General features: G+C 45.3%; 1 protein-coding gene across 9 annotated transcripts in view; it reads right to left on the reverse strand.

The window, feature by feature from the left end:
• LOC147016219 (attractin-like protein 1) overlaps window positions 1-19,517 on the reverse strand; it is a 334,549-nt gene that overhangs the window by 294,440 nt on the left and 20,592 nt on the right. For all 9 annotated transcript variants that reach the window (XR_015050063.1, XM_085849045.1, XM_085849046.1 and 6 more), the window contains exons 2-5: window positions 18,869-18,952; window positions 12,695-12,808; window positions 5,274-5,402; window positions 4,847-5,043 (exon numbers count right to left, since the gene is read on the reverse strand). Coding sequence is in view for 8 of the 9 variants with exons in the window: in XM_085849045.1 (XP_085705171.1) it covers window positions 4,847-5,043; window positions 5,274-5,402; window positions 12,695-12,808; window positions 18,869-18,952 (524 nt within the window). In the remaining variant the exon portion in view is untranslated. The remainder of the gene's footprint in view (window positions 1-4,846; window positions 5,044-5,273; window positions 5,403-12,694; window positions 12,809-18,868; window positions 18,953-19,517) is intronic.

A 19,517-nucleotide genomic window follows, 5' to 3' on the forward strand; every position in this document is an offset into this window, starting at 1 on the left:
CACCAGGATGAATAGTTTACATTTTGGATCCCACCGATCACTTTATTTTTATTGCATCATTGCTATTACAGCCCGAAGGCATTGGAAAATAAAAGCAATTGAACATATTTAAAACAATTACATCACTCCGAGCGATTCGTCTGCTTACATCATTACAGGTATTCCGACTGCTGCCTGGTCTTATTGATGGGACACTGTACCGCCGTTACTTTTTCAAATATAGTTTGCAGTGATTGAAAAAAACATCAGGATAAATAGCATCACGGGGTTAAGGTATAGAATAGGGGATCGATGCCTTTGGGTTGGGAGGGCCCCTGAAAGTTTGTACCCGCCGTGCCTGCATGCCAGCCCCGTGCCAGCCTGGCAGAGCACGCGTCCGCAAATAACAGGCATTACAATGTGAAAGTTGTTTGTTGCTGTCAAACTATGCACCATGGCCATTGAGATTAAACATTTCGTAGTTTTCTCTGTTTCTGCAGATGATCTATCTGTTTGAAGCATAGAAGCAACACGTATATTACTGACTAGCAAATACCACCCATCACTTCACTGACAGTAATACGAAAGAGGGGAGGGAGAAAAAGAGGGGGGAAGAGGGAGAGAGGAGTGGGGGAGAGAATGGGAGAATGAAGAGGTGGAAGGGAAAGGAGAGAGGGAGGGGGAGCGAGGAGGGGTGGGGGAAGGGAAGACAGTATGAGGTGAGAGGAAGGGGAAGGCAGACGTGTGGTGGAGCGTTTATACCGTATCATCATAATGATTCTGCATAGAATAGCAGTGAAAATGGAAACAGAATAATGTCTGAAATTCATTTTCTACCGGTCATACGATAAAAAAGATCCGGACACAAACTCCCGTCCGACGCGTCCAGAGCCAAGCTGGCCGGGGCCAAGCACCGCTCAGACACATCAGGAGAGAGAGACAGACAGACAGCGAGAGAGAGAGGGGGAGGGGAGAGTGAGAGAGGAGATGTGAGAGGAAGGTGCTGCACTGTTTTGGGAGGGGGTAGAGCAGGATGGGACAAAGAGATAGAGAGTGAGAGCGAGAGATGAGGGTAGGGGAGTTATCAATTATCAGAGAGGACATGTTATGCTTTATGAACAACACACACACACACACACACACACACACACACACACACACACACACACACACACACACACGTGCTTGGCCGAGAGCAATTTTTTGGGAATCGGCAGGTTGGAGTCGGTGTGATTACCAACTACAGAACTTATTGTATACAACACAGAAACCTTGAGTAGCTTCCACCAAAAAACAACGTTGCATTTATATTGACGTTTCAAGGATATGTTCACAAACATTATTCTTTATAAACAGCTGCATGTGATGAGTGGAAGAAAACAAATTTGGCTCGGAAATCGGATGTTACAGCACGGAGCACGAACCGCCCGCTCAGGGTGACGGAGCACGAATCACCCGCTCTGAATGACGTGGCATGGCATGGCAAAACGTCCGCAGTGAGTGAACGATTCGCTCGGAATAACGTAGTGCAGTACCGCTATCGACAGTTTGCGCCCGGCAAGTGGCTTAAGCACTCCAATTCAATGGTTGATACGGAAAGGTTGGCCAGGCTGTCGCTGCATACCAGAAAGGATCCCTTTAACTTTTAAGCCAGTCTTCACCATGCTCGCAGTAGTTAATGAAATGAAATGAATCTATAAATCCACCATTTTGCCTGCTTGTCTTCACATGTGTCATGTGGTACATCGGTTCAGGGTCCGCACAAACGTGATAAAAAAATTTTTAAACGTCCATTTCTCACCAGATTTGCCTTGATTCCCTGCAGAGCACCTCGCAAAACCTCCGAAAATATACACAGACCTGGCAGATGCTGGTCAGTCCCTCTGAGGGACAGAGCGCAAGGTTTAGCAGTGAATGCATTAAATCATATAACTCAATGAAGCTGGTTAATTTTGGCATGTTCCTAAATTTTTGGTTTACTCAATATAATTCTCCAAACAATAGAAAAATATAAGTTTAATGCTTTGGAAGTTACACATTTTCTTGTGGATGTATGGAGAAGGAAGGAACATAGCCTTGCTTGCTTAAAGTAAATAGGTATATCGGCTTGGTTATAAGACTCGTTATTTCTTTAAATTATCAGATTTCACTCCAGATTGACACTTATTTAATCCGGACAATATCCGATCATCAAAACCGAAATAATATTTTGATGTACTTTAAATAGTCCATGAGAGTAGTTTTTGGAAAATCGTATCATAAAATGCATGAAATCGCTCGAAGCCCCTACTTTGAAAACTGTAGTACTCACAAAAGCGACATATACAGTGATCCATAGCGATGACGAACCGGCATTCGATAATATGAGTGAGGAAAGTGAAAAAAAAAATAATAATAACTTTCGTTAAGAAATTGTTGCGGCCTGTTCCAAGTCGAGGCATGGTTGAGCAGGCCAAAAAAAAAAAAAACATGGCTGCTTCAGACCCCAGCGAAGTTACCCAAGAAACGCCTCAAGACCCAGAGAGCGAGGTGGCCGAGGATCGCCTGATGAAGGATATATTTAAGTCTGTTAATTGTCTTCAAAAGGGGTGTTTTAATTAACCCAAACACCCAATCTTCACTCACACACTTCCTTGGAGTTTTCTTGGTGTGCATGCAAAGTTCCAGTCTGCTCGGTTTTATGGTTTTGGAGTTATAGAGACCACGCCCGCGCGCGCGCGCGCACGCACGCACGCACGCACGCACGCACGCACGCACGCACACACGCACACACATATTCGTGTAGATACAGCTCTTAACTGTCTAATACGGCTAGACTAAGAGATACAGCTCTTAGTCTAATACGGCTATACCTATATGTATGTCTGATATGTAATGTAGAAAGTTACTGATGGGTTACTAAAGTGGTGATTATCATGGCCGATGCTAAATAGAGATGTGAAAAAAGTAATGCCACTTACCATCAGTTTCTCGTGCTTTTTTGCAAATGTTGTGCCCATTTTCTTCTTCTCCATTAGATTAGAATCATCTTTGTAGGTTTCAATCTCTTCAATTTACTCTTCCAACACTGGGAATACAGGCCAGTGTCGTGCAAATCATTTTCAAAATGGGTGCTGCAAATGGCGCTTGAAGCAGTTGAGCCATGTCACTTTCCTCTCGTCAAATTTACTTTGGCTATCCACATATTCCTTACAGCTGCATCTTTTGGGAAAACATGCATACTCACACCATCTTTGGTTGTACAGTTTTGCTACAACCAGAGTTCAGAGCGTACGTAGGCCGCATGTAAACACAAGTCCCGAAACAGAAGTATCCTTGAGATGATGTGGCAGGTCACGTGATACATGATGGGTTCCGACAAACTTAGTAAACGAGTTGGTTAGATGACAAGAATAAGCACGTTTGGTTTTGGTTCAGGTCAGCTGATCTGGCCTCTCAGTGGGACACAAAATGAACTGTTCAACCGAGCAGAGATATGCCATCCACTGAGTGCCGTTCTCATTTCAACAAGAATTACAGGAGAAGTGCATCATCAAAATACCACTAAACTCCACATTTACCACTTTCTAGCCCAATGACTTACCACTTACAAGTTATTACCTTCGCATTCTGCAAAAGGTTATGTTTTTATTTATTTATAATCTTGTGATTCGTATAACTCAAAATGTATTAAACCGAATTGCATGAAATTTGGTGGGATGATTGGTTATTAGCCAGGAAGCATTCGATTCGATTTTGGGATCGTTCGGGTCAAAGGTCAAGGTCAAGGTCACGAAAAGGTCAAAATCGTCTTTTTACAATAACACGGTCAATTTTTATTCAAGTTGCATGCAACTAACGCCAAAATGTTCAGAATTCAACGCCTCATCTTGTGATATGCAATATGACACAATGACGCCCATACTCTTGTTACCGGTTAGGGGTCAAAGGTCAGGGGGGTCACGACCTTGAAAAATATGCGGTTTTTGTTATGACGCGGTCAATTCTTGTCCGCTTTACATGAACCCAGCACCAAAATGTTCAGAATTTAATGCCCAATCTTGTGACGCAATGACGTCATAACATGTCATCGGTTGGGGTAAAATATCGGGGGGGGGGGTCACGCCCTTGAAAAATATGCGGTTTTCGGCATAACTCAGTCAATTCTTATTCGATTTGCATGAAACCAGCATCAAACCAGTTCCCCACACTCATACCAAGAACAAAAAAAGTAGTGGCGGCGAAGGTATGCACTCTATGAGTGCCCGTTCTAGTTATTACCAAGTCTTTATTCGACGTCGTCCTGATTGTTGCGAACAGCATTTCGTGCACGATGTCATCCCCAATTTCCCACTTCGGTTTCATACATGTATGCTCTGACAGCACCTTCTAAATCACGATTTTGACTTTAGTCATAATCTGAGGATTCTTTATCAGAAGATTATTCATCAAATTCACTTTCTGACGAGTCTGAAGCAAGTTGTACGGCCATTATTATTTGTGTGCTGAGACAATCGTATTCGTGAGGGCATTACACAGATGACGCAATGACCATGGAGGTTTTCTGGATTTTTTTTTTTTTAGGGGTGGTACCAGCCAGGTTGGGGTTTTTAAACTTCAGCAAAAAAGTTATTAGAATTAAAAACCATGTTCAGTTCTTTGTTTATTACTCACAAATCAATAGCACATCAAAAAAAAAAAATTATTTTTATTCTGCGGACCTTGAAAGGAAATTTTTTTTTACAAAGCTATTGAAATGACCACCTGTACCCTCCTTCAGCTATCCCTCAATTTGAGGACAGTGACCATCTGTACTAGTTTACCAATGAACGTCACCGTGAAAGATATGAGGTTAAGGCAGGCAGAGGCTCCAACAGGCCAGGCCTACCTTGCCAACTGCTGTTACACATGCAGCACTTTTTCCCAGGAATGTCACAAAAGCCACGGAATGGACTGCCACAGTTGTCCCTGCAGTAGGGTTGGTTGCAGGCCTCTCCCTTCCACGAGTCTTCACACAAGCAATGAGCCCCACCGGACGTGTTGCACCGCCCATGACCCGAACAGTTGTTAGGACACGAGCTAAAGCTACCGAAGTCAACAGGTAAAAGGAAGCAATGGCTTGAGGTAACGGAAAAGGTTTCCTTTTTACGAAAGATATGAAAATAAAAAAATTCAGTCAAGGTAAAACCAGCACGCATAAATACATTGCATTGCATATTGTTACAAAAAAAGAAACCAACATTTGCCAGACAACCTCAAACTGTCACTCACATACAAAACCACTTCCTCCCTTTAAAATATGCCCACACCCACACCTGTACGAGATGTTGAAGCCAGTGAGATTGTAAGCTGCATCACTGAAGAAGTGCAAGAAGGCACTACCAGAATGAGCAACAACTTCAGGAACGGTTTCATCGCTCCATTTTTCCGGAACAATAAGACCGCTGTAAAAGGCACAATCAGCATTTAATGTAAGTTCTCCCAAACACTTGGACAAACTAATGTTTCTAACAAGTAACAAGTAGTACGTTCAAAGTACACCGCCTCCATGCCAAATAAATAAATAACAAAACCTCCAGCGCACGACATCGCCGGGATGCCTCCATCACCTGGCAATGCCGCCTCGCAGCACATGGAAACGGAATTAGGAGGGAGCAGTGTACAATAATTGGTTAATTGCATAATTAAAATAAATAATAATCGTAATATAATTAATTGCTTCATCAATTGCCTAATTGCATACCAAAACCACCACCGTTTCATCCGAATGTGTGACTTTGAAAATTAAGTAATTAATCGCAAAATTAAATTAATTGATGAATGAATAAATTTAAAATACACTTTACAGCCAAATCACTTGGTCACCGTCATGTCCAAATATCAGCTTCCTAGCTTAAAATGTGCCTGAGATATTGCCAGGATGAGAAATAAAATAAATAAATCATGAATAAATCGATAATAATTAAGTAATTAATCGATTGATTTATCAAAAAAGTTTTTAAAAATAACATTTTTGCCAAAGCACATCTTCACTTTTGTCCCCAAATTTCAGCTTCCGAGTTCAAAGGATGACTGCGAGATCGCCCGGAAAGCAAGCGAACAAACAAACAAGAAAACGGAGTAAAAACTGTGCACTCCCTTCGGCACCCGGTGATGACGTCATGCATCGCCTGGATATGGAATTAGGAAGGAGCAGTGCACAAAAACTAGCAGAGTCAAACATTCCTAAAAACACGACAATGACCGATTCCAAACTACAAGTGCGAGGAGCAGAATTTTGATACAAAAGGAAGCATCAAAGAAATGTACAAACAAGCGGTCAGAGACTGGTACTTGAGAAATCAATTGTTGCGACCTTGCCCTTTGGATTTCAAAAACAATACGCTTCCTGTTTTTTGATGGGTGAACCAATTCAGTGACCCAATATGCGATCATGTTCTAATTGTAAGTAGATCTAATGAAAATACACAATTTTACGGAACTTTTACCAATGACCTTTTGACCTCAAAAACAAATGGCTTCTGGCTTTTCACCAGCTCAACCAGGTGATTAAGTTTTGTGAAGATCGGTGTCGAATTGCTACCTGCAGGTGACCGGCACACAGACAGACTGACGGAACTAGAACAGCATTCAGTAGAGCGCACACCTCCGCCAGGTTGAACAGATTATGTTTTGTATAACACTGATAAGCCTGGTGTTGGCTTAGTGATTTGGATGGCTGGCTTGGAATCTTAGGGGCCTGAGTTAGAGCCCCGTTGAATGCTGAATTAACACTAGGTGGGGTTGACTCAGCCTGTCATCCTTCAGAGGTCAGCGAAAGAGGAGCACAGCATCAGCAGCAAAGGCACGTTTCCAAGAAATGGTGGCCACCCCGGCAGCCAAGCTGCCACATGCAAGAACAGAACAGATCCCACTGATAGGCCAAATCTGCATCTGGTAAAGCCAGGTCAGGTATGGGAGCATGCGCCGGAGCAGCACGTCGCTGCATCCACTTTCCGCCGGTACTCTTCCACGGTACTCCAGGGGCCTTCATCTGGCCATCCCCCAGGCAGATGCCTGGCCCATCGCTATCTCTTTGAGATGCTGATCAACCTGCTGCAACCACTAAGAACGTAGTCGGCCCATTGATCTCCTCCACACACAAGGCTCTCTCACTGAGAGAATCTAGTGAGCAGGATCAGCGTCAGGAAAACGAGCCACATGTCCATACAGCCGCAACTGATGCTCAGGGACTATGCAAGTAACAAATCTCATTTGAGTCTCTCTCAGCAAGAGATCGTTGGACACAAAGTCCAACCAACGTTAGGCACCAGGTCTCTTCGGAGAATCCTTGGCAAAGGAATTAATCTCTATCTCAGATCCCTGGTCAGAGTCCAAGTCTCACATCCGTAGAGCAAGACTGGAAGCACCAAGGACCTGAAGACTCGGACTTTCGTCCTCCCGCACAGGTACCAGCAGTGCCACACCCCATGATCCAGTGAATCCATGACTCCCCAGGCCCCACACAGACATCTATTGACCTCTGACTCACAGCCAGCAGAGACATGAACATCACTGCCAAGGTAAGTGAATCTCTGCGTGACCTCAACATCCTCATCACAAATGGGTGCAGACAAAATAGCTGCATCCAAGATGTCAACGAGAACCTGGATCTTAGTTTTGACCCAGGAAACCCGTAAAGCCAGTGGGTCCAACTCCTCATTCAGAACCTCGAGGACCCCCAAAAGGATATCCAGAGTCTCCACAAAGATGACTGCATCATTTGCGAAATCAAGGTCAGAGATCTTGTCATTCCCAAACAATGCACTGCAGCTTGATCTCTCAGAGATCCTCCCCAGAATCCAGTCCATACAAGTGCTGAAAAGTGTGGTGGCCAATACACACCCCTGACGAACACCAGCAACAACTGGAAAAAAGTCAGAGATCTCACAGCCGAATTGGCCACCACATCTTACAGCACTCTAAGTCCCAAAGTATAGTTCAGACATCAGATTGATCGGTTTTGATGGCACCCCACGAAGACCAAAAATCCTCCAGAGGGCATCCCGATTCACTGAATCAAATGCTTTGCAGAGATCAATATAAGCTGCAAGCAGCCCCTGCTGAAACTCTCGTCTGCGTTCAGTGAGGATCCGAAGAGCAAGGATATGTTCAATCGTTGACGTCTTTTGTGCAAAGCCTGACTACTCTTGTCGCTGGTGCTCAAGCAGATGGTGGCGGACCCTCTTAAGAATATATGTGAGCAAAGCCCTTGCCCGACAGTGAGAAGAATGTCATCCCTCGGGAGTTGTTGCAGTCTTGGTGATCACCCTTCCGTTTCCAGAAAGGGACAACAAGGCCCGCTTCCAGTCAGTTGGGATGATGCCTCTGCTCCAGGCAGAGCATAGAACTATACGCACCAACATGAGTACAGCATTTCCAGCAGCCTTGAGAAGTTCAGCATGGATGCCAAAAATCCCCGGAGTTTTACCCCATTTCAACCGGAACACCACAGCCTGTGTTTCTTCAAACGAAGATGGACCACAGGTGATTGGAGGGTCGGCAATCAGGATAGGAACACCCTTGACATCCAACTCAACAGCTGGTGGATCAGCGTGGAACAGCCGCTCAAAGTAACCAGCCCAACAGGCCTTCACTTCGGGCTACTCTGTCAAGAGCCTCCCACCCTCCGCTTTAACTGCAGGACACCGAGGGATGGGTTTGGAGAAACGCAATGTGCGAATTGAAGCAGGATGAGAATCATGAGACCACAGGTGATGCTCTACCACCTCACATATTCTCGCACATTGGCCTCCTTCTCCGCCCTTAGCACACAGAGTTTTACGCCTCAGCTCCCGGAACAGCTCAGCTCTGCCATCAAGCCTGGCCCTGTGACTCTGGTCAATGGTCTCCAGTGTCCCTCAAGACAAAAAAAATATTCTTTGCCCTACAGTGAGTTCCAAGACATCCACTGGCAACATCAAGGATAGTGGTCTTGAAGGCACTCCACAACTCTTCATGATTACCCAAAGCACCCAGACCCCCCCCCCCAAATACCCACTCAGCCTCTTTGCAAACTCCTCAGCTACCCTCTCATCCTTGAGCTTGCCAACATCCAGCCTCGGCTGGGATGATACCATTCTCCCGGATTTAAGCTGCAACTTTGGAGATGTGGCAACAAGCCTCTGGTCGATTTTGAGAAACTGAGCACTCTGGTAGACCCTGCAGTTCTGGATCATCCTTCAGCAACCATCAACGAGCACGTGGTCAATTTCCTTTGCCATACAACCAGCGTTGGAATACCAAGTCCAGTGATGAGCCTGTCGACGCCGAAACCATGAACCAGCCAACCTAAGTCCATGACTTGTTGCAAAGTCAAGCAACTTAGTGCTGTTCAGGTTCACAGTTCCTGACCCATGGGGACAAACACATGTCTCATGACCATCCTCGAGGGTGGCTGGCCACCCTCGACACAACGGAAAAGGCAGCGCGAATCCTGTTCATTTGTGTGAATTTGCATGCGTGATGGAGCAAGACGCTAGCCATTGACTGATCAGCTGGGTCTTGTGAGACTGCGCCTTGGAGCCTCGTGTTGTGCCATCGGGGAAGAAGGCAGTGCCATTTTGCAAAGGAGCGGCGTCGGCAAGTGCGATCGTGGAGAGAGACTGCACGGCAATTCCTGGGCCCTTAATGAAGGGACCATCCGCACAAACTACCTCCCGTACGCTTCCCACCCAGAGAGCGGCTGGACGCCAATGTCCGAGCTTCCCGCGCAGGACGACGCGGGTTCGATCGCCCAAGTTCACGAGAGATCACTTCTGGACCCCAAGCCAAGTGCCAGAATAAAGGAGGGATTTTTATTTTGTTTTCTCTTTTCCCCTTGTCTGTTTGTGTACCTGTGTGTGGAGACGCTTCAAATAGGAATTTAGGTTACCTTACATATTATTTCCATTATAAATATTTGATTTTATGTTCATTAAGCCCCTATTTATCAATGATTGCTTGTGTCTGTCTAGTCGTTATGGGTTCGAATATAAACCCTTGTCCTCCGTCCTGGTGAATGCATCTGGTACGTGCTTTGCCGCCCTCCCATCCCGCGTGCACTATAATCTCCAAGGATCATGTATTCGCCTCCAAGGTAGAACTATTCAGCTATCCGTCCAGGTAGGTCTAAACCCCCTGGACACGGCAGTATTCACACACCTCAACTTTTTTTCACATTTTGTTGTGTTACAGCCTGAATTTAAAATCGATTGAATTTAATTTTTTTGTCACCGATCCACACAAAATACCCCAAAAGGAAAAAGTGAAAACATGTTTTAATAAATTTTTACAAATTAATTTAAAATGAAAAGCTGAAATATCAGGCGTCAAAACGTATTCAAACCCCCGAGTCAATACTTGGTAGAAGCACCTTTGGCAGCGATTGCAGCTTCGACTCTTCTTGGGTATGTGTGCATCAGCTTTGCACATCTGGATTTGGAGATTTTCTCCCATTCTTCGTTGTAGATTTGCTCAAGCTCTGTCACGTTGGATGGGAAGCGTCGGCGAACAGCAATCTTCAAGTCTTTCCACAAATTCTCAATGCGATTAAAGTCTGGGCTTTGGTTGGGCCATTTAAGGACTTTCACATTCTTGCTCTGAAGCCATTGCAGTGTGGCTTTGGCTGTATGCTTGGGGTCAATGTCCTCTTGGAATGTGAATGCCCACTGCATTTGAGGGTTTTTGTACTCTGAAGGAGGTTCTTCTCAAGGACTTTCCTGCATCAGGCTCCATTCATTGTTCCCTCTATCCTTGCAAGGCTCCCAGTGCCTACTGCTGAAAAGCATCCCCGCAGGAGGATGCTGCCACCACCGTGCTTCACAGTCGGGATGGTGTAAGATGGGTGATGGATTGTGCTCGGTTTCCGCCAGACGTAACGCTTTGCATTCAGGCCAAAGAGTTCAATTTTCAACTCAAAAGACCACAGAATCTTTTGCCTCATTCTCTCAGAGTCTTTCACGTGCCTTTTTGCAAACTTCAGGTGTGCTGTCATGTGCCTTTTTCTCAGGAGTGGCTTCCTTATGGCCAATCTCCCATCAAACCAAGATTTGTGAAGTGCTGCAGAGATTGTTGGCCTTCCAACAGGTTCTCTCATCTCAACCAAGGAATTCCGTAATTCTGTCGGAGTGGTCATTGTGTTCTTGGTCACCTCCCTGACCAAGGTCCTTCTTGCCCGGTTGCTCAGTTTGGTTAGATGGCCAGCACTAGGAAGAGTCTGGGTAGTTCCATATTCCTTCCATCTCCTCATGATGGAGCTCACTGTGTTCTTGGGAACTTTCAACACTCCAGAAATTGTTTTATACCCTTCCTCAGATCTATGCCTCCTCAAAATTCTATCTCGAGGTTCTCCGAATAGTTCCTTGGACATTATCATCATCACACCATTTGAAAGCCTTTATTCCTGAGCAGGGGTCAGCTTTTTGCAGGCTCCAATCATGGTACCCTTTCTTGTGGCAATGTTTTTACGGCCAGATGCCCTTCCTGACGCCAACCCTTTAGTCACCTCCGACCCTGCAGGGATCATTACCAGTATACTGGTGCTCATTTCGCCAACCTTCGGAAGGATGACAGGCTGAGTCAACCCCCCTGATGTCAACTCAGCGGCCAGCGGGGCTCGAACTCAGGACCCCGAGGATTCCAAGCCACCGCCTTAACCACTAAGCCACACTTGGCTCGTAGTTCCTTGGACTTCATGGTAGAGTTTCTGCTCTGACATTCAGTAAACTGTGTGACCTTTTGTATGAAGGAGTGTTTGTAAATCACGTCCAATCAATTGATTTGGCCACAGGTGGAGTCTGATCATCCTTGAGACGTCTCTACAACTTGATTCAAGGGAATTGAATGTACCTGAGCTCAATTTGGAATGTCATAGCAAAGGGGTTTATACTTATTGACTCAAGAAATTTCAGCTTTTAATTTAAAATAAATTTGTAAAAATTTCTAAAAACATTTGTTTTCACTTTTTCATTATGGGGTATTTTGTGTAGATCGGCGACAAAATATCGATTTTTTTTTAATTTAATCCATTTCAAATTCAGGCTGAAACACAACAAAATGAAAAAATAGTCAAAGGGTGTGAATAGTTTATGAATGCACTGTAGATGCACAGAAAGAAAACATCCATATCCATTCTTCACTTTCTACCTCCAACCCTCCAAACAATTTCATCACATTCCATCCACAGGCTCTCCAATTACGTGTCTTCTCCCACACCTTGGTTCAATCCTGCTCTTCTCTTCCAAGTTGCAAGATGGCAGCACACTGCCGTCATACACTGTTATCCTCCTCACACATGACATTCATCTTCCTTCCCCAATCCTTCTTTCCAGCTGCTGTTATCTGTGGTCAGTGTGTGGGTCCATCTGCTCCCCGTTGCAGCAACATCAGTGCGATATCGCTCCAGCCTTTGTCATATTGTTCTCCCATTCGCCTCACTTGCATATCAACAAGTAATAATGTGGTTCTTACACATCAACAAGTAAAGTTTAGGGTACAGTTGTCAAAAGAAAGAAAAATATATACGAGGATGGGACCACGAATGTATTATGGTAGATCATCACCACCACCCAGAGTCAAACTTAGACAATGAGAAGCATCTGTGTGTTGCAGCCACTCACTTGTTTTTAACGTGACATTGTTTGAAACGTGGAACAACTTTTGCCGACGCAAACAATGACATGAAAAACAAAAAGATGTACGAAATGGATGTACAAACCTGAAAGCTGCTAATAACGGTGAATAAACAGAGTCTCCGTCAAAAACATAAAGATGGTCCCAGCTGCACTCAGTCGCAAAGTGATTGAAGCGCAATCGAAGTGGAACATTTTTCCTGCACATATACAACAGGAGAACAAGAGTAAATGAAGGTGCAACATATCCATATCAATCTCAATCTCAAAACAAATAACAATATATTACATAATGTACACATGGGGTTGAGTTGGTGCGTATCCGCCTCATGCGATTCTGCACAAAACTGTAATCTGGAAAGTGAGCCACCAAAGAGAAACCGAGAAAATGAACTCACAGCCCAATGGGCATTTAGTACAATCAGCGAACCCACCTCCACAACCTACCCTGTCCACTCCTCACCCTCCTCCCCCTCCCCACAACATCAAGCAGCGAAGGGCCCAGGGCTCTGTAGGGAGAGCCTCGTGGCTGGCTCCAACCTAAAATTGCCAAATAACGATCAACTTCCTTAAATGGAGGAGGAGGATACTGTATGTCTCGACTTGAAATTCTAAGATAAGGAAAGGGTCATAAAGGTAAACGAGAACATTAACCCTCAGACACTTAGGCCAAAGTACGTGCAGCCACACCTGTGTGCTGAAAACAAGAACGGCTGCACCTTCACTCATGAAGACGACCATAACTTCATCCTGAGATAGAGCTCTGCACTAAAATTAATTGGTTTTAACGTAGAAGTGCCATTTTCCTCGACAATACCACACTATTCTCCATACGGACAAAGGACATAAAATACACAGCTGGAATGTCAAGGAGATCATCGTGTATTTCCAACTGCTTTGCATGCTTGAGGTACAGGAACCACAATGAAAAGGAAAATTCTAAGGATAAACCAAAAATAAAACATAGGGGAAACACCCCTGGGTGCTCACCTGGTAGCGGCTAGTTAAGATAACCAGGCAACCACTGGTGGGCGTCGATGACCCACAAAATATGTACCGGAGAAAAAGTAAATACCGATGGATTTTTTTTTTTTTAAATGCTGTGAACAAACTTTGGTGCATCACAGGTGATAAAGGTTGTGGTCAGGTTTCATCAGAATTGCGTATGTAGTTTCGGAGAAGCAAATATATTTTGGGGGGAAACCCCCCTCCCCTCTCCCCATAATCCCCCAACACCCCAAATTTTTTTAATGCCGTGAACAATCTTTGGTACGTCACGGTGATGAAGGTTGTCGTCAAGTTTCATCGGAATTGTGCGTGTAGTTGCTGAGAAGAAAGCGAATACATATTTTGGGGAGAAATCCCCATCAACCCTTCAGGGCCTGATTTTTTTTTTTAATGCCAAGAACAAACTTTGGTACATACACGGTGATGAATGTTGTGGTAAAGTTTCATCAAAATCGTATGTGTAGTTTCAGAGAAGAAGCTGCAAATATATGTGGACGGACGGACGGACGGACAGACAGACAACTTGCCATTCCATAAGATCCCCGGAATTACGTTCCAAGGTGAGCTAAAAATAAAAACAATCTTCAGAATTGGAGGCACTGTCAATCCAAAACACCATCCTGGTAGCATCACAATATGACAAATGACTATCAAAAGCAAAATACAGGAAATAACAGAACATATCAGATAACAAGCAACAATAAACTACAGCATCCAAAACAATCACTTGAACGGAGGAATTAAAACTGGTCGGAACGAGGAGAAACAGACATAAAATATCAAAACCTCCACGATTTTTGTAATTTTGCTGCGTGGAGTTTAAAGGGCTCGCCCGTATTTATTTACAACTAAAATGGCTGCAAAACGACCAATGGGCAATCTTTGATCAGATTGCAAGATAAAGTGAGGTGCACGTGTGTGCCATCATGTGCTGTGCTTGTGCCCAAGTTTGAACACAATCGGACCATGCATGTCCAAAAAATTGTTGGGGACAGGTTTAAGTAACAAAATCGCTGCCAGTCGGCCATCTTGGACCTGATTTTGAAAAGAAATGACGTGCAGATGTAAGCCATCATTCGTTTTCTGTGTGCTAAATTTGAACAGGACCGGTAAATGCACGCCCGAGAAATGGTTGAGGACGTGTTCAACATCGGGTTTCTTACAACTAAAACGGGTGCCAGTCGGCCATCTTTGATAGAATTGTAAAACACGGTGAAATACACATGTCCACCATCACGTGTTGTCTTTATGCCATGTTTGAACAAAACTGGTGTATACATTTCCGAGATATGACTACGGACAGATGCACGGACGAACTGACGAGACCTAATTATCCATAAGCCCCCAGTTTGGACTGACTTCAACGATGGTTAAAAATAATGAAGAGGAGGAAATGGCTCCAAGCGGGTTCATCGCGTTCAGTGCAGTGCAGTTCTATCTAAGTTTCCCATATGTCTGGTTTCTCCAAGAGATTTCCTCCTTTTTGGTCCTTGCACTCCGTCTGGCTGGATTTTTTTTATAACGCTGAAAAATATCCGGGATTTCGCCATTTTATTTTTTTTTTTGCTTCTTCATTTTTAAAGGGATAAATTTTAATATTTGGGATCCTTTTTTTTTTTTCCTTATTTATCTATTTTTAATTTTACACAATGTCGAGGCCCGCATGAGAGTGAACACACAGAACGTAAAACAAGGGGAGCAGGAGACAATAAAAAAAACAGTGGGAAACAGAGACATGGGGAGAACTGTGGAAGAGAAAGGGATGGGGTGGGATACATAAGGTGTACCCCACCCCATCCCTCTTAAGGGGGTTTCTTGCAGACCTTGAGTGCCCTGCGGAAATTTTGGGGGACAGATCGCAGACAGAGCTGGGGGAGGGGGGCGAGCCCGGAGAGGAGACAGTACAAGACAAAGACCACCGAATTGACAGCAGTGAGAGGGTGAGAGGCCCAAGGACTCAGTTTCAATGCAGGACATACGACTGATCCTAAATGCCTTGGTTTCCAGACGGTGAGGCCGAAAAAGGTGCGAGGCAGGAGCACCACCCCAGAAGAGGGAGCAGTTCTCCATCAGACTGCGGATGAAAGCTTTGTCTCTGTATATGATCTGACTGAAGTGAGTTATGTCACCATGAAGGACGCATTCCATGCCACGCTCGAGTCTTTGGTTGATCAGTGCACCAGACGAGATACTCTTCTAGTCTTGGGGGATTTCAATGCATTAACTGGAACGGATATGGATGGTTATGTGAAATGTGTTGGTCCCCAAGGGTCTGGAACTGTGAACCAGAATTGCACTAAGTTCCTTGACTTTGCAAGAAGTCATGGACTTTGGGTGGCTGGTTCATGGTTTCAGCACCCACAGGCTAATCGCTGGACTTGGTATTCCAAAGCTGGTGGTGTGGCAAAGGAGATTGATCATGTGCTCGGAGGGTGATCCAGAACTGCAGGGTCGACCGGAGTGCTCAGTTCCTCAATGCCGACCACCGGCTTGTGGTAGCAACTCTGAAGTTGCAGCTTAAATCCGGGAGAATGGTACCATCACAGCATAGGCTGGATATTGGCAAGCTCAAGGATGAGAGGGCAGCTGAGGAATTTGCGAACAGGCTGAGTGGGGATTTGTCAGGTCTGGGTGCTCTGGGGAATCCCAAAGAGTTGTGGAGTGCCTTCAAGACCACCATCCTTGATGTTGCCGGTGGATGTCTTGGAACTCACAGGAGAGAGAACAACAATTTTGCCTCTCAAGGGACACTGGATACCATTGACCAGTCACAGAGACAGGCTGAATGGCAGAGCTGAGCTGTTCTGGGAGCTGAGGTGTAAAACTGTGTGCTAAGGGTGGAGAAGGAGGCCAATGTGCGTGGAATCTGAGGGGGTAGAGCATCACCTGTGATCAAGTGATTCTCGTCCTGCGTACAGGGGAGTCGCGCATTGCTATACTCCAAGCCCATCCCTCGGTGTACTGCAGTTCGAGCAGAGGGCGGTGGGCTGTTGACAGAAGTTCGAAGAGAAGGGCCACTGGGCCGGTTATTTTGAGTGGCTGTACCAGGCTGATCCACCAGCTTCGAGTTGGATGTCAAGGGTGTTACAATCCCGATTGCTGACCCTCCAATCAATTGTGGTCCAACTTTGTTTGTGGAAACACTGGCTGTGGTGAACCGGTTGAAATGCGGTATAGCTCCTGGAATCTGTGGCATCCATGCTGAACTTCTCAAGGCTGGTGGAAATGCTGTACTCATGTCATTGCATGCAGTTCTGTGCTCTGCCTGGAACAAAGGCATCATCCCAACTGACTGGAAGAGGGGCCTTGTTGTCCCTCTCTGGAAAGGGAAGGGTGTTCGCCAGGACTGCAACAACTACTGAGGAGTGATGCTGCTCTCAGTGCCAGGAAAGGTCTTTGAGTGGATCATTCTTGAGAGGGTTCACCACCATCTGCTTGAGCACCAGCGCCCAGAGCAGTCAGACTTTACACCAAAGACGTCAACGATTGACCATATCCTTGCTCTTCGGATCCTCACCGAACGCAGACGAGAGTTTCGGCAGGGGCTGCTTGCAGCTTATATTGATCTCTGTAAAGAGTTTGATTCAGTGAATTGGGATGCCCTCTGGAGGATTCTTGGTCTTCATGGGGTGCCACCAAAACTGATCCATCTGATGTCTGAACTCTACTCTGGAACTGAGAGTGCTGTGAGATGTGGTGATACCATCTCAGACTTATTTCCAGTTTTTACTGGAGTCCGTCATGGGTGTGTACTGACCCCCACACTTTTCAGCACTTGTGCAGACTGGATTCTGGGGGGATGTTGGAGAGATCAAGCTGTGGTGCATCGTTTGGGAATGTCAAGATCTCTCACCTTCATTTGATGCAATCATCAAATGATCTGCAGATCTTGATCTCACCAAGATCTGCAGATAATGCAATCATCTTTGCAGAGACTCTGGATATCCTTTTGGGGGTTCTCACCTTGAGGTGCTGAATGGTGAGTTGGATCCGCTGGGATTATGGGTTTCCTGCATCAAAACGAAGATCCAGGCTTTCAATGATGTATTGGATGCTGCAATCCTGTCTATACCTGTTTGTGGCGAGGATGTTGAGGTCAGGGAGAGATTCACTTACCTTGGCAGTGGTATTCTGTGCTGGCTGTGAGCCAGAAGCGTCTATTCATGTCCAGACATCTGGGTTGGGCCTGGGGAGTCATGGATTTACTGGATCATGGGGTGTGGCACTGTCGATACCTGTGCAGGGTGATGAAAATCCAAGTCTTCTGGTCCTTGGTGCTTCCAGTCTTGCTCTCTGGATGTGAGACTTAGACTCTGACCAGGTATCTGAGACAGACTTAATTCCTTTGGTACCAGGTCTCTTCAGAGAATCCTTGTCTATCGCTGGTCAGACTTTGTGTCCAACGAGCGGATGCCGAGAGAGACTCAAATGAGATTTGTTGCCTGCATGGTCCATGAGCATTAGCTGCGGCTGCATGGACATGTTGCTCGTTTTCCTGACGCTGATCCTGCTCACCAGATTCTCTCAGCGAGGGAGTCTCGTGAGTGGAGGAGGCCAATGGGCCGACCACGTGCCTCGTGGTTGCAGCAGGTTGATCAGCATCTCAATGAGATGGGGATGGGCCAGGCATCTGCCTGCTGGATGGCCAGATGAAGGCCCCACACAGCGACGCGCTCCTCCAGCGCATGCTCCCATCTCTGACCTGACCTGATTTTGATGCGGTCAATGTACCTTCGTTAGGCATCAGATATGAAGCTTATGGCCAAGTTTCATCAAAGTTGTGTTTGGTTCAAGCGCTAATGACTGAAGTGTTTACGGACTGACCGACTCACTCACTTACTTACTTACCGACAGACACTGCTCGATCACATAAGCTCACCTTCCTGAAGTCCAAATGAGATAATAGTTAAAAGAGTCATAAAATATTAAACTCCACACCATGATATGCAGCTGCTACCTCTCCCACTCTCTGCTCCCTCACACGGACGTCGAGAGAATCTCATCCCCCCCCCCCCCACACACACACACAACACACACCACTACTACCACTACCACCCCACATCAAACTGACAGATGGATAGGCACCCCTGCTACAAAACGTTGTGTTTATCAAATACAATATTAAAACGGGATAATTTGTCAAATTCTTCAGTATTTAAATGCAACTCCCATGTAATTATAGCACTCAAAATGTAGAACAACACTCAAGGTAGGAGGATACGCACGGTCGAACAACGCCTTGAAGTACTTACGGTCCTTTAACAAGCCAAGAACATTTCATTTTGTGCTTGTAGGAGCTCGGCCCGTCAGTGATGATTCCCGATGGCTCCTCCAACCTGAGAAAAAGGACATTAGAAAAATTAATCCACAAAAAAGCACAAAAACCTTCAAACATTCATTTTTCAAGGTGATCCAATCTTAAATTATGACATGTTTGTGTGATAAAGCGAAGTGTGCATTCGAGCGTTGGCAAGCGTTCTACGCTTCATGTTGCCACTTCACGTCGCCACGCGGTCGATGCTCCATGTCACCAGTGGTGGATAAACGCACGGGCACTTTGGACCCGTGCTCAAGGTGGGCCCCGAGAAAGCACTGACATAATGAATCGAATAAAAAATATTTACCCCTGATGTTGAACTCACCAGGACTTTTTCAAAATTAGGGGGGTGAGGTTAGGTTAGTCGAGAAAGCAAGTGGAATAATAACTACGTTTAATGTTTCCAAATGCAACAAAAATCAAAGTTTGTATAATTGCTCACGATAATTCATATAAATATTGTTTGACAAATCCATACCACAATATATTATATGATCACAAAACACCACTCATTAGTCAATGGACTAAGCCATGCACACGGCGGAACATTGCGGTAATTAAAATCAGAACACCTGTCCCAAGGA

This window comes from Eptatretus burgeri, chromosome 12 (genome assembly GCF_056783735.1).
Source record: "Eptatretus burgeri isolate ZD-2024b chromosome 12, Ebu_testis_v1, whole genome shotgun sequence".
In the NCBI taxonomy this organism is placed as follows: Eukaryota; Metazoa; Chordata; class Myxini; order Myxiniformes; family Myxinidae; genus Eptatretus; species Eptatretus burgeri.